Raw genomic sequence first — 15,000 nt, forward strand, 5'->3', positions numbered from 1 at the left:
ATATATACACACACACACACACACACACACACACCACACACACACACACGCACGCACGCACGCACGCACGCACACGCACACGCACACGCACACGCACACGCACACACACACGCGGTTTAATGCTGTTATGATGCCGTCTCTTGCACTCGTTTCCTCACATTTAATCCTATGATATTAACGCTTTTCTTCCTCTGATCGCAGCGAAAAAAATGACCAGAAGGACATGATCCTCCACCCACCCTGAGGAGGAACCAGAGAGGAGAGGAAGACCCCACCCACCCTGAAGAGGAACCAGAGAGGACACACATACAAGCAGCCTACTACAACACAGTAGGACCCCCCAGCACTAACAGTCTATACTGCGGCACTATAAACTACAACTCCCAAGAGGCTGTGAACGCTGTGAAAGAGACACAACGAAGGGAACCAGCTCCAATAAGAGAGAGAAGCGTTATATTGTTGGGGGGGGGGGGGGTGGGTGAGAGGAGGGGAGCGATCAGACAGACATGTGGGGGGTGGTGTGGGGGGCTCTGGTGGCGGTTCTGAGCTCCGTGGTCTCGGCCGCGGTGTTGCTCTTCGTCACCAAACACCTGTGGAGCCTCCGATGGAGCCTGAGCAGAGACAAGCGCTGCAGCCTGCCCTTACCCAGGGGCTCCATGGGCTGGCCCCTGGTGGGGGAGACCTTCCACTGGCTGTTCCAGGTAAGAGAACCGAGCTTAAATGTGCATGGTATCGCTATAGTGGTTCTCAAACTTTGCCCTGTCGAGGATCCCCAAAATTATGTTTTTTTTGGCTGCGGACCCCCCTGTCTCAAAAGAAAATGTCGTGCTAGGATTTAAGAAAAATAGCAGATCTACAAGTTCACAGCGCGGCACGAAGTGACACGCTGTGAACTTGTAGATCTGCTGTTGAATAGCCAAATTATAACAAATGGTTAAAGTGGTTAAAATGGTTGTGACGCCATATTAACTAGTTTTGCTGGGGACCCCCTGGTACCCCCCCCCCCCCCCCCCCCCCCCCCGCCCCAAGGACCCCTGGGGGTCCCCGGACCCCACTTTGAGAACCAATGATTTGTTGGACTGTTCATTATTAGTCATGCTGCAGGTCCACATTGGAAACAATGTGTTTAATTACTCTTTAATGTGTATTAGTAATATTGTGATTATACTTTTTACATTAAATTGAATCAAATCATTAACACACTGTTGCCCAAACAGTGGGTTGGAACATGTTTGGGTCATGGGCCCAATTTTGTATGGGTAAATATCTTCTTTTCTTTATTATTATTTTTCAAAACATTAAAAAATACATCAACAAAAAAGAATCATGAATAAATAAATCTATAGCTGTTACAGTATATATATATTTTTGTCGCCACGACTGGTCTCAGTCAGTTGGATTCCAACAGCCAGCATGTCTCCTATATGGAAGCATGTCTGAGAGAGAGAGAGAGAGAGAGAGAGAGAGAGAGAGAGAGAGAGAGAGAGAGAGAGAGAGAGAGAGAGAGAGAGAGAGAGAGAGAGAGAGAGACATAGATAGAATGAGAGAGAAAATGACAGAGAATGAGAGATAGAGAGAATGAGGGAGAGAAGACTTGAAGTAGTACTTCTGTTTGACTGTAGTTTTGCTTTTTACAAGCCTTCCAAAATATAGGTTAACCCTGTGTGTGTGTGTGTGTGTGTGTGTGTGTGTGTGTGTGTGTGTGTGTGTGTGTGTGTGTGTGTGTGTGTGTGTGTGTGTGTGTGTGTGTGTGTGTGTGTGTGTGTGTGTGTATATGCATGCGTGTTGTGTGTGTGTGGTCAGCATTTGTCAGTTTGTGTGTGTGTGTGTGTGTGTGTGTGTGCGCTGAGCATGTGTGGGTGTGCGGTGAGCTTTTGTATGTGTGTGTGCGTATGCTTTTGTGGCTGTGCCTCTGTGTGTGTGTGTGTGTGTGTGTGTGTATCTTTGTGAGTTGCTGTGTAAGCGTGCGTGCGCCTCTGTGTCTGTGTCTGCGTGTGCGTGTGTGTGTGTGTGTGTGTGTGTGTGTGTGTGTGTATAGGTGGGTGTGTGCGTGTGTGTGTGTGTGTGTCTGTCTGACCCGTTATAATCCTATTTAATCCATATTTCAAAACACAGCTGATCTGGTGAGGAACTAACAGTCCTCCTCAAAACTAAACAAAACTAAACTCTACTCAACGTAGTATTCCTTCAGAGTTCACACTGTTTTAACCCTTTAAGACCGGGAACACATCTGTGTCATTTTACATTTCTTTGGCTATTCAAAAATATCAGATCTACAAGCTCATAGCGCGGCACTGAGTGCCGCGCTATGAGCTTGTAGATCTGCTATTTTTGAAAAATTGTGAAAATGTGTGCAATTTGGCCAATTCTACAAATGTCATAGAAACATTTTTTTTGAGAAAAAAAAAACATGTTGCTATATCAGTGGTCCTCAAACGTTTTCATGTCAAGGACCACCCACAATTATATGTATTTGGACGCGGACCCGCATATCAAAATGTTGTTCCAGGGACCCCCCAGAAGCAAAAAATGTTGCTTTAAAAAAATATATATTCAAAGATGTACAAAAATGTTCCACAATTTTTCAAAAAATAGGAGATTAACAGCCTCGTAGCGCGACACTCGGTGCCACGCCATGAGCTTGTAGATCTGCTATTTTTGAATAGTGTTTGTTCGTTTGTTAGAAACGATACCTTCTGCTGTTGCCTCGATAAAATTGTGTAAAACAGTGATCGTGAAACAACCTGTCTGATAGGTCTTCTTTTATACGCCTGATCATATGACAAAGGTCGCAATCGTTCGGAAATAGTTTGTTCACAAGCTGGTCCAGCTGGCTCTCATCGACTGTAATGAGTTTCATCGAACTTCCGGTGCGAGTTTGCCTCCCATGAGCGTCAATGGGTCATGCCTGGTGTCCAGCACTCCCCTTCCTTCCTTATTTTAGTTCCTTGTATGAGTTCGCTAAAAACAACATTTTAATTACGTGCAGTGACAAATTTCAACAAACATCAATGAGATTTTACCACAGTTCTCTGCATGCTCTTTATTTACATCAACTTCTGACGTGCTTTGATTTAAGTTGTCTTGGCGATTTCGTCATTTGTGGAGACAGACAGACACAGTGGACAAAGTGTGTGTTATCTCTCTCCATTATGCGCAGCAGCTCTGTTGGAAAGAAATTAGGCCTCTTTCTTACTTCCTTCACAGGTGTTACCAATGATATTAATGAAGGCTCTGTTCCATTAAGTGTAGCACACTGGTTCACAAACGTTTTAATTTCAGGTACCCCCATAACTCTGAGTGTACAAATGGAACCAAATGGACCATTTGGTTCTATTTGTACACTCTCAGAGTTACACACCCGTAAGGGGCCATTTGGAACCCCCTCAAGGAACCATGAGGGTCCCTGGACCACACTTTGAAACCCACTGGTGTAGCAGAGTGTTTCCAGTGAGTCAGCACCCTGACTCTGCTTGACCAGAATGGAACAGAGCCTTCATTAGCATCATTGGTAACAACACCTGTGCAAGGAAGAGGCCCAATTTCTTTCCAATGTGGCTGATGCAGTGCAAAGAGCCTATTGCCATTAGGTTGTGTGTTTAATCATTCAGAGAGGGATTATAGGTGTGTGTCCCCTAATCAGGGTCATCCCTATTGTGTAAATAAAACAATGCAAGTCAGTGCCTTTAGTGTCTCTGTGGTGATGTTCAGCTAGTTACGAGATGTTGGAGCTGTTAGTACTTTGGCAAGAGAATACAGCCTCGCGCGTCGGAAATAGCCGATCTACAAGCCCAGACACGTTCTGTAGATCTGCTTGTAGCACTGGTAGAGCTGCTTGTAGATCTGCAACTAAGTGTAAATCAGCCTTTATGTTGTTCTTTTCAATGACGTCATTTTGTTAATTACCGCGGCGAACCTAGGTTCCGCACAAGTGGACTGACCAATGGGAGTAGGGGGAAGAGCTCCCGGTGGGCCTGTGTCTCTTGTTGACTGGCCCACAGAGAGAGATGGTTTGGCCCACTGGTTTGTCGTTCATGCTCAACCACACAAATAAACATGTCATGTATTGCCGTTTTAGTAAGATGAAGCTCGTTTCGTAACCATCCTGAACATTGTATGTCATTTGTTAAAAGTGCACTTTGCCCCTCAGTGCAGTGTTACCCATCAGATTGAGTGACCTACCATCTCTGCAGTGAGGATAAGGCCACAGAATCCAATGGGTAACCAAACGTGGTGTGGCACCTTACCGCGGGTTTGGGTTGAAGCTTTCTTTGTATCTGCTTGATTTAAGAGGCAAGTTGTGACAACAACTGCAGGCTGGGTGAGAGAGGCTGTGTGCACAATAATGCATTTAACCCCGTTAATGAATGAATTGATGTTGAAATGAAATGCGATGAGCACAAGGGATGAAAATAGCGTTTAGGCCAGCCTTTTCTTCCCACATCAGTTTCAGTGCCAGGGGACAAGTTTTTGTCCCAGTCCAGCCCTGCTAAAGAATCCTCCTTTTCTTTTTGAAAGGTTTAAAGTTTTGAGAGGTTTATACGTATTGAACCTATATTAACAAGAGCTTGTGACTTAATAATAACTACATTGGATCCATTAGGTTCCAAAAAAAACACGGGTTATTTTTTGCATTTCTAGATAAGTAATGCTGTTGGACATACAAGGTTTTCACCGACAAACACTGTCCAGAATGTAGTTTTGGGTATATTTATTTCTCCCCCAAAACCAAAAGTCCTGTGCAGTATTTACAGTGGAGGCCTATAGGCAAAAATCATAACCAAATAAGCATTAAAAAAATCACACCCAGTGTGAAGTGGGCGGTGTGTGGTCATCACAACATGACCCACTTTAAAAAAAAGGATAAATTACTTTTTTTTAAAGTCCATACTGCTATTCATAGGGCTGCACATGTGTCATGTGTTTCGCTAGCCAATCACAGTCCTGAATTTGCAAAGTCAGCCAATCACATTACAGTTAGTGGTGATGACACTAGCTGTAATGTGATTGGCTGACTTTGCAAAAGTATCGATTTGCATTAACAATGGAAGGGTTAGGGGGTATACAATGCGTTGTAGACTATTGGCCAATCACGGTGCAGGATTGGTCGGTGTCCAAAACTCACTTATAGGGGGCGGCTACACCGCCCCAAAAATAAAGACATCAAAACAATTAGAAGAATATAATCACAGACAAAAAGACAAACCAAATCAGGCGGTGCTATATCAGGCTATACCTTCTAACCAGTGGTGGAAAAAGTACTAACCCTAACCCTATTTTTTAAAGTAAAAGTATCAATACTGCAATGTTGAAATACTGGGTAAAAGTCTGGGATTCAAAATGTATTAAAATGTACCAAAAGTAGAAAGAACTAATTTTGCAGAATGTCCAGTTTTCATTATGTCTGAAATGTAAAAAGTATTTTGAAAATAGCCGATCTACAAGCTCGATGCGACGCATTGTGAGCTTGTAGATCTGCTATTTTCAAATGGTCGAAATCTAAATAGGGCTGAAGTGGTTATAATGTATGTTGTTTTGTAATAATAATAATCAAAATCTACAAAGTAACGAGTAACTCAAGTTTTCAAATAATTGTAGTGGAGTAAAAGTACAATATTTCCCTCTGAGATGTAGTGGAGAAGAAGTAAAAATACTGAAAATTGGAAATACTCCAGTAAAGTAAAAAAATCCTCAAAAATGTACTTAAGTACAGTATTTGAGTAAACGTACTTAGTTACTTTACACCACTGCTTCTATCTGAGGCTCTGCAGCTCTCTCCCCTGGCTGTTGTCCGTTGCCAGAGACGAAACCAGGCTTTGCCCATCCAAACGTGCCCTTTATACCAGGTGGATCCTACCAAGACAAAATGACCTGTAATTGGTATTCAATTAACTCAAACAAAGCTACACTCTGGCCCATGAGTTACTTCCACAATTACTTACATAAAATAATTGACCAACCATTCAAATACATTTCCCAGGCGCCCATTCATTCACATCATTAAATCAGAGTACTCTTACGCGTGGACGAAACACCCCTCCTCTACGGTACTTGGCACCTCCCAATCAAAACAGGATTGCCGGTAGTGCCGAGGAGAGACAGGAGGTGACAATCAACTCAGTAAACACAGTTTAAAAGAATAAATAGAGAAGCTTAAAACCCATGAATAGTCTGTGATCTTTATCAACGCATCGAGATGGACAGATAATTTTAAGGAAACATGCAGTACAGAACACAGACACTTCCAAGCCTGCTTGATGTTAACTGGAAGCAGTTGTATAGATTGTGTGCATGCAGAGCCACTGTTATTGTCTATAGCAGTGGTTTTCAACCTTTTTGTCGCGAGGACCCCCAAATTGACACATATTAGCCCACGGGCCCCCATTTGAAAAGATATGCCAGGGACTCAACCATTTTGATTTCTTGGGGGTCTTAATCTACACTGTAATCGTCATCATTAGTGTTCATTTAACTCTGAGTGTACAAATGGAACCAAATGGACCCGTTAGGGTCCATTTGGTTCCATTTATACACTCTCAGAGTTACAGACACATAAGGGTCAATTTGGTTTCTAACTATTAATTTGGCTGGGGACCCCCTGGAACCCCCTCAAGGACCACTGGTGGTCCCCGGACCACTGGTTGAGAACCACTGGTCTATAGGGCAGGCCAGACACAATTAGTTCATAGACAGTTAACAGTGCTGCCACCTGGTGGGCAAACTGTGGTACGCTCAGATTCCCATCAACGAGTAGGCTGTCACAACATTTTAGTTGTGGTGATCAGGTGATCACGTAATAATTGTGACAGGCCTATCGATGAGCCCGATACAAAATGTTTCGTTTGGAGTGGACGCTAGACCAGGGGTATTCAACTAGATTAGGCAGGGGGCCACAACTGCAAAATAATTTGGAGTTGGGGGCCACACAGTGCGCACACAATTTGCGCGCGTGCGCAACATTTTTCGGGTCTATTTCGGTCTAATTTGGGTCTAATTCGGTTCTATTTGACCAATATAAATCAACCTTTTTTCGGGTCTAATTCGGTTCTATTTAAGGTTCTAAGTTTTTTTTTATTTTTTATTTTTTGAATATGGCCAGGGGCCACAAGGAAGCTCCTCGCGGGCCGCACGTTTGACTGCAACACAATTACACTGTGATGCATAATGCGAATTTAAGCTGTAATATGGAACTGTATGAATTAATTAAACACAATAGGACGCAAGTACAACACCCCTTAGCTGTAGTAAAATCCACGTTCCAAAACGAATAGTTCCAGTCCATTTATTTTTGGTGTGTCGTTTCTCATGGCAGACCCCTGAACAGTGTTTGTGCCAAGTGTGGCCGCTGGCGCAACGGTGCACCTCGCACGCAAGTCTGGATGTTAAGTTTGTGACGTCCCCGGTCGGTCCGCCATTGGTCCGTCCACCCACTCTCTTGGCGATTTTAATATAGGAATTGCTGCTATACAGAGGAGGATAGTGTAGATCATAGAGGATTAAATACAGACAATTGGAAACACCTGGCGAATTAGATCGGGACTGAAAAAAAATACATTCTGTCTGGGGGCTGCAGAAATAAAATGGCGCTAAATCGGTGCCACAATTCGTCGGCAGCACCGCACCACCACACCCCCCACCCCTCACCCACACCCCTAACCCAGCACCCCTCACCCAGCACCCCTCACCCAGCACCCCTCACCCCTCACCCAGCACCCCTAACCCACACCCCTCACCCACACCCCTCACTAAGAGATAAGAGATACTAGCCTGGTTATCAGCCTGAAGCTGCGTGGAGCTTCAGTCTGAAATTGGCTGCAATGTCCGCGATTACCAGGGGGAGGGGATTCAAATTGCCCTAAACCAATCACAAGAAATCCACAGATCCGCCTACATCTGACGTCATCGCACAGCTTGTTTTAGCAGATATTCGCTGATTGGCTTGTCGTTAGACCACCCCCACCTCCGACTCTGATTTGACAGGTTTTTCTTCGACAGTGAAAAGCCACAGGCTCACATTATGACACCAGACCAAGAGGAGCTCACTCAGAGAGTGGGCGGGGTCTATGGTCTGGAACCAGGCCAAAGAGATACCCTATGCCAGATGTGTTAGAGGAGCAAACGAAGGTGCTTCCTGCATAGTTTTGGCTCCTTTTCGCGCTCAGGAACTTGAAAAAACGTGTGGACGCCCAGAATGTGGAAGTCCTTTGTTGTACATGTTGCACTATAACCTGTACAATGAATAGGACCTAAAACATAAAACCGACCTCACACTAACTGTCTGTTTGTCTGTCTGCCTGCCTGTCTGCCTGTCTGTCTGCCTTGCAGGGTTCTAACTTCCACATCTCTCGCAGAGAGAGACACGGCAACGTGTTTAAGACTCACCTGCTGGGCAAGCCGGTCGTCAGGGTGACGGGAAGCGACAACATCAGGAAGATCCTGCTGGGGGAACACAGCCTGGTGTGTACCCAGTGGCCCCAAAGCACCAGGACCATCCTGGGCCACAACACCCTGGTCAACTCTATAGGGGACATCCACAGGACCAAGAGAAAGGTACATATTAACACCCTATAGGGGACATCCATAGAACCAAGAGAAAGGTACATATTAACACCAGTGGTGAAAAGTAACAAAGTACATTTACTTAAGTACTGTACTTAAGTGGGGTTTTGAGGTATCTAGTCGAGTATTTCCAATTTTCAATACTTTTACTTCTACTCCTACATCTCAGAGGAAAATATTGTACTTTCACTCTACTACAATTATTTGAAAACTTGAGCTACTAGTTACTTTTTAGATTTAGATTTGTATTACTAACAAACATTAACCACTTAAGCTCTATATATATTTTGGCTATTTGAAAATAGCAGATCTACAAGCAAACAACGCTTCGCGATGCGACGCGGTGTGAGCTTGTAGATCTTCTAATTTCAAAAGATTTGTATACACTTTGAAAACGTGAAATGGGACATTATGCATGATGAGTACTTTTACTTTTGGTACTTTAAGCAAATTTTGATGCCAATACTTTTGTACTTTTACTCAAGTCAATTTAGAATTCCGGACTTTTACTTGTAACAGAGTATTTCTACTTCGCAGTATTGATACTTTTACTTAAGTAAAACATTTGAGTACTTTTTTTTCCACCACTGCTAATACCTTTACTATTCTGTTATCTAACATGGTGTCAATGGATATTCTCTTCCGCCAGATCCTTGCCAAGGTGTTCAGCCGTGGAGCGCTGGAGACCTACCTGCCTCGGGTGCAGGACGTGGTGAAGGCAGAGATCGGCAAGTGGTGTTCGTCGCCCGGCTCGGTGGACGTCTACTCCGCCGCCAAGTCTCTGACGTTCCGCATCGCCGTGCGGGTTCTGCTGGGCCTCCAGCTGGAAGAGGAGCGCATCGTCTACCTGGCCAAGATCTTTGAACAGCTGATGAACAACCTGTTCTCCCTGCCCATCGACGCCCCGTTCACCGGCCTGAGGAAGGTGAGACCATACGCGAGAAATGTATTTGTTAAACCCATTAAGGCCGGGAAAGCATCTGTGTCATTTTTTTTAATGTCTTTGGCTATTCAAAAAATAGCTGATCTACAAGCTCATAGCACGGCACCGAGTGCCGCGCTATGAGATTGTAGATAAAAATCTTTTACTAACTCAAATCTTTGCTTCTTGGGGGTCCCTGGAACAAAATATTTTGAGATGGGGGGGTCTCGCGTACAAATACATATCATTTTGGGGTCCTTCACATGAGAAAAATTTGGAAACCACTGATATTATAGTAACATAAGTTAAAAAATGAAGACATTTGTAGAATGCCCCAGAAGCAAAGAATATTCAGCTTGTAGATCTGCTGTTTTTGAATAGCCAAAGTATTCACAAAAGTATTCACATTTCTTACTTAAGTAAAAGTATCGCTACTGCAATGTAGACGTAGGCTACTCTGTTAGTAAAAGTTCGGAATTCAAAATTTTGAAAAAAGTAATTGTATCAAAATGTACTTAAAGTACCAAAATGAAAAGTACTAAAATGTTTGAAAATAGCAGATCTACAAGCTCATGACCATAGGTGAGAGTAAGGACGAAGATTGCTCGGTATATCGAGAGCTTTGCCTTCTGGCTCAGCTCTCTTTTTGTCACAACAGTGCGGTACAGCGACTGCTGCTCCCATTCTCCGGCTCATACTGTAGCTCCGTTTATTTGTTAATGGGGGAAATTTATAGGAACATTTTTAAGTAGCAATTTGTATAATGTAGATTATAAATATATACTGTATTATAGTACTAGTGCATACTGTATGTCATATAGGTTAATTATTGTTGTGTATATATTTTTAATCCAGGGCATCAAAGCTCGTGAAATCCTACATGCCAACATGGAGCAGATCATAGAAGAGAAGATGAGCCAACAGCACACTGATGAATATTATGATGCCTTTGATTATATGATGAGCAGCGCTAAGGAGCATGGACACCACCTGACTAGACAGGAACTGAAGGTATGAACATTATATCCTTATATTAAAATTGGCTTAAGGCGGACCTCTGACACCCAACCACATAAGGAGCTCCCAATGCAGCTACGCCCAAATATGGAGTGTGTTGTCTAACCTCAATGTGTCGTGTGAAGAGGACTTTCTTAGCGGCTGGAAGCAGTACAGAGGCCTTGAGTAGGGGTTAACCCGAAGGTGTATTTATTCACCAACACATCACAAAAGACATTTAGCTGAAACACCCAAGCATGGTGGTGTCTAGCGTCTCACCCTCAGCTCGTAGTAGTGAAACCTAACCCTGTAGTGACATGGCAGCAGCCTTTTATACCCAGCTGGAGCTAATGCGCCCGGACTATACCATTAGCCTGCACCATTGACAGGGGTGTTCTAAAACATATTATAAATACCTAACTAAACATACAATAAATGCATACACATAAATAGCCTTAAAACACAACACAAGTATTACTAAAATCCTGAAGTCTCCTGAACTACACAAGTTATACAATAATTCCTTCACACTACAACATCATTTACCTATCACACCAGCATATCATACCCCCCCCCCCCCCCCCCCCCCCAGCTATTCTGATATGGTCCAGCCCAATCTTACTGAAACACAGAGGCAATTGTTAGGCATTCAATCAAACCTAAACAATAAACTTATATTGCACTTCTCAAACATATTGCACCTAGTCTCTATTGCACCTATTGCCCACATTGCACCTATTACCCAGATTGCACCTGCCCATCATGAGCGCCAAACACTTCTGTCTCCCCAGGTGGAACTCTTTAGCTGAGTGCCCATCTCAACCAAACAGGAAACAAATCAAAATAGTAAACAGTAAAATAATGATAATTTACTTTGATTAAAATAAGTGTTAAATAGCTCTATATTGTGATAGTAATCATCGCTATAGAGTGTTTGTTCAGTAAAAGGAGTCTCCCATGTCTCTGCAGCTCTTAATTAAACAGAAAATGCATTTTCAGTGCTCCCTCCTGATTGGCTTAAAGTTTGTCACCTACCTGAAAATGTATTTATATTGTGTTTACTAAAGATCTGGAGAGACCCCTGTGACCGAACAAACGCTCTGTAGCAATGATTACTATCAGAATGAGGTACTTTAACCTTTTTAACAAAAACTAAATGACACACACACACACACACACACACACACACACACACACACACACACACACACACACACACACACACACACAGTAAAATCAAATGAACAGATACTGTATGAGTGAGGTTGCTCATTGTTGGCGTTCTCAGGAGACGGCGGTGGAGCTGATCTTCGCGGCTCACTCCACCACGGCCAGCGCCTCCACCTCATTGGTCCTCCAGCTGCTGCGTCACCCGGGCGTGGCCCAGAAGGCCCGCCTGGAGCTGGAGGCCGAGGGCCTCCGCTACGAGAGAGAGAAGAAGGACGACGGCGACAGAGCGGGAGTGAGCTGCACGCTGAGAGACGGACCACAGGTCAGTGGTGGAAAAAGTACTCAAATTGTTTTTACTTAAGTAAAAGTATCAATACGGCAATGTAGAAGTATACTCTGTTACAAGTAAAAGTCGGGAATAAAACAATTACTTGAGTAAAAGTACAACAGTATTGATATCAAAATGTACTTAAAGCATCAAAAGTCAAAGCACTAAAATGTTTGAAAATAGCAGATCTACAAGCTTGTAGATCTGCTTTTCAAATAGCCTAGGTATAAAATAGGGCTGAAGTGGTTAATGTGTGTTTTATAAAGTAATCATTTATATCTGCAAAGTAACTAGTGACTAAAAGTTTTCAAATAATTGTAGTGGAGTAAAAGTACAATATTTGCCTCTGAGATGTAGTGGAGCAGAAGTAAAAGTATGGACAATTGGAAATGCTCCAGTAAAGTAAATCCATACCCCAACATTGTACTTAAGTACAGCACTTGAGTACATGTACTTAGTTACTTCACACCACTGCCCACAGCGGACGGCCGGAGGCGATGAAGATGAGGAGAAGGTCGGGCGGTCGTCGTCCTTCGTCGTCCCCGCCCTGAGTCTGGACAAGCTGAGTCGGCTCCGCTACATGGACTGTGTGGTGAAGGAGGTGCTCCGCTTCCTCCCGCCCGTTTCCGGGGGTTACCGCACGGCTCTGCAGACCTTTGAGTTGGACGTGAGTTTGATGTTTCTGTTTCCACTTGTCATGTAATGGTGGGGTTTTTATGTACAGCAGGTACATGCTTATACACAGAACACTGACCTAACTCTAATGCCAGTGCTCCAACCAGTCTCCTCTGCACCCGGCGGAAGTGGGAACCCAGTCAGAACCCAGTCAGAACCAGTCAGAACCCACTTAGAACCAGTTAGAGCCGGTCAGAGTCGGTCAGAACCAGTCAGAGCCAATCAGAGTCGGTCAGAACCAGTCAGAGCCAGTCAGAGCCAGTCAGAGTTGGTCAGAACCAGTCAGAGCCAGTCAGAGTCGGTCAGAACTAGTCAGAGCCAGTCAGAGTTGGTCAGAACCAGTCAGAGCCAGTCAGAGTTGGTCAGAACCAGTCAGAGTCGGTCAGAACTAGTCAGAGCCAGTCAGAACCAGTCAGAACCAATCAGAGTCGGTCAGAACCATAGCCATTTATTAGAGAGTTACCTCCGTTCACTTCCTCAGGCCAGGTCTTTTACATAGCCTTCTATTGGCAAATAGTGACAAAGCCTTGAACCGTAAGTTTACGGAATGCACTGGAGTGAGTCTATGAGCGTTTGTCACTATTTCGAGTTACAGGAACCACGTGACCAGCGCTGTTTTCTGCCCCCGGGTTGTGGCGTAACTCTCTAATAAATGGCTCTGGTCAGAACCAGTCAGAGCCAGACAGAACCAGTCAGAACCAGACAGAGCCAGTATGGTTCCAGTGAACAGAACACAGCTGATGTGTGCTCGTCAACACTGACACAAGAATCACATGACAAGAGGGGGAAGAAAATACAAATAAGAACAAAACAAAATTAGATTTCATATCACGTACCAAACTATTAATAAGGACTACATATAAATGATTAGATACAAACTATTAATAAGAGCTATCTAGAAATCATCCGTTGTACCACATGTGTTTCTTCTCTTATCTTAATGTAACCACTTTAACCTTATACAGTACTGTGCTCAGTTGACCAGGGCTCTATAATAGGTCCTCTCTTTTTTCCCACTACTCCAAATCTCTTCAGTAAAAACAGACGATTTGCAAGCTTGTTGTGACGCATTGTAGGCAGTGTTGGGCAGTAACAAGTTACTTTTAATATATTACTGTAATATTATTATTTTACCCAGTAATGAGTAGTGTAAGGTATTACTCTGCCAAAACAGTAATATTATACCATATATTTTTGGGGGCTTTCTTTTGAAAACATTCAGTTTAAAAGGTCAAGGGAGCCTTTTTGCCTGATCGGTGATTATTATTATTATTATTCAAAACATATATTACTCTTGATTCCAAGTAATAAGTAATATAATATACTTTTTTAAGGAGTAATGTGTAATAATTACATATTACTGTCCTGAGTAATATTGCCTAACACTGATTGAAAGCTTGTAGATCAGCTATCATCGCACCCAGAACGGGGACTCTAATCCCTCTTCTTGTGACCCTCCTGGGTCTCCCAGGGCTACCAGATCCCCAAGGGCTGGAGCGTCATGTACAGCATCAGAGACACGCACGAGACGGCCGCCGTCTTCCAGAACCCGGGGGCCTTCGACCCGGAGCGCTTCGGCGACGGCAGAGGGGAGGAGCTGAGCGGCGGCGGAGGCGGCGCCGGCGCCGGCAGGAGCGGCCGCTTCAACTACGTGCCGTTCGGCGGCGGCGTGCGGAGCTGCGTGGGCAAGGAGCTGGCCCACGTCATCCTGAAGACGCTGGCGGTGGAGCTGCTCAGCACCGCCGGCTGGACCCTGGCCACCCGCGCCTTCCCCGAGATGCAGACGGTGCCCATCGTGCACCCCGTCAACGGCCTGCACGTGCACTTCCGCTATACGGCGCCGCCTGAACACTAGAGAGGGTCCGCCGCGGTGCATAGAGACGCCGAACCGGTGATTTTAATGTCAAGGACCCACGGTTTGGTGCGCATTATATAGGCCACGGACCCCCATAACTCTGAGAGTGTACAAATGCAACCAAATGGACCCGTCAGGGTCCATTTGGTTGCATTTGTACACTCTCGGGGTTACAGACCTGTAAGGGTATATTTGATTCCTTACAGTTAGCTAATGTATATTTGATTCCTTATAATTAGCTAAGGACCCTCTTGGAACCCCCTCAAGGACCCCTTGGGGGTCTCCCGGACCCCCACTTTGAGAACCACCGTTCCAAAAACGTTCCTTTGGCTTTTCACGCCGATAAGAACAAAATGGCGTCATTGGCAGTGCCTTGGCGAACATTCAGTTTGATAGTTTTTCTTGCGGACCTGCCAGATGTTCTAACTCCTCCGCTGTCGCAGAACATCATTGGCTGTGATCAGGTCAGACCGCCCAATGCGCTCGGCAGACACA

At 44.4% G+C, this 15,000-nt stretch overlaps 1 protein-coding gene across 1 annotated transcript; it reads left to right on the forward strand.

Annotated features, from left to right (window-relative positions):
* Window positions 1–506: 506 nt before the first annotated feature.
* Window positions 507–14,569, forward strand: cyp26c1 (cytochrome P450, family 26, subfamily C, polypeptide 1; the record flags this gene model as incomplete). Its single annotated transcript, XM_084076172.1, has 7 exons — window positions 507–701; window positions 8,326–8,550; window positions 9,209–9,484; window positions 10,337–10,492; window positions 11,766–11,969; window positions 12,457–12,642; window positions 14,122–14,569. 7 exons carry the CDS (start codon window positions 507–509, stop codon window positions 14,503–14,505), a joined length of 1,626 nt encoding a protein of 541 aa, XP_083932298.1. The 3' UTR covers window positions 14,506–14,569.
* Between the last annotated feature and the right edge of the window lie 431 nt (window positions 14,570–15,000).

This window comes from Gymnoscopelus microlampas (assembly GCF_963454915.1).
Source record: "Gymnoscopelus microlampas genome assembly, chromosome: 13".
Classification (NCBI taxonomy): Eukaryota; Metazoa; Chordata; class Actinopteri; order Myctophiformes; family Myctophidae; genus Gymnoscopelus; species Gymnoscopelus microlampas.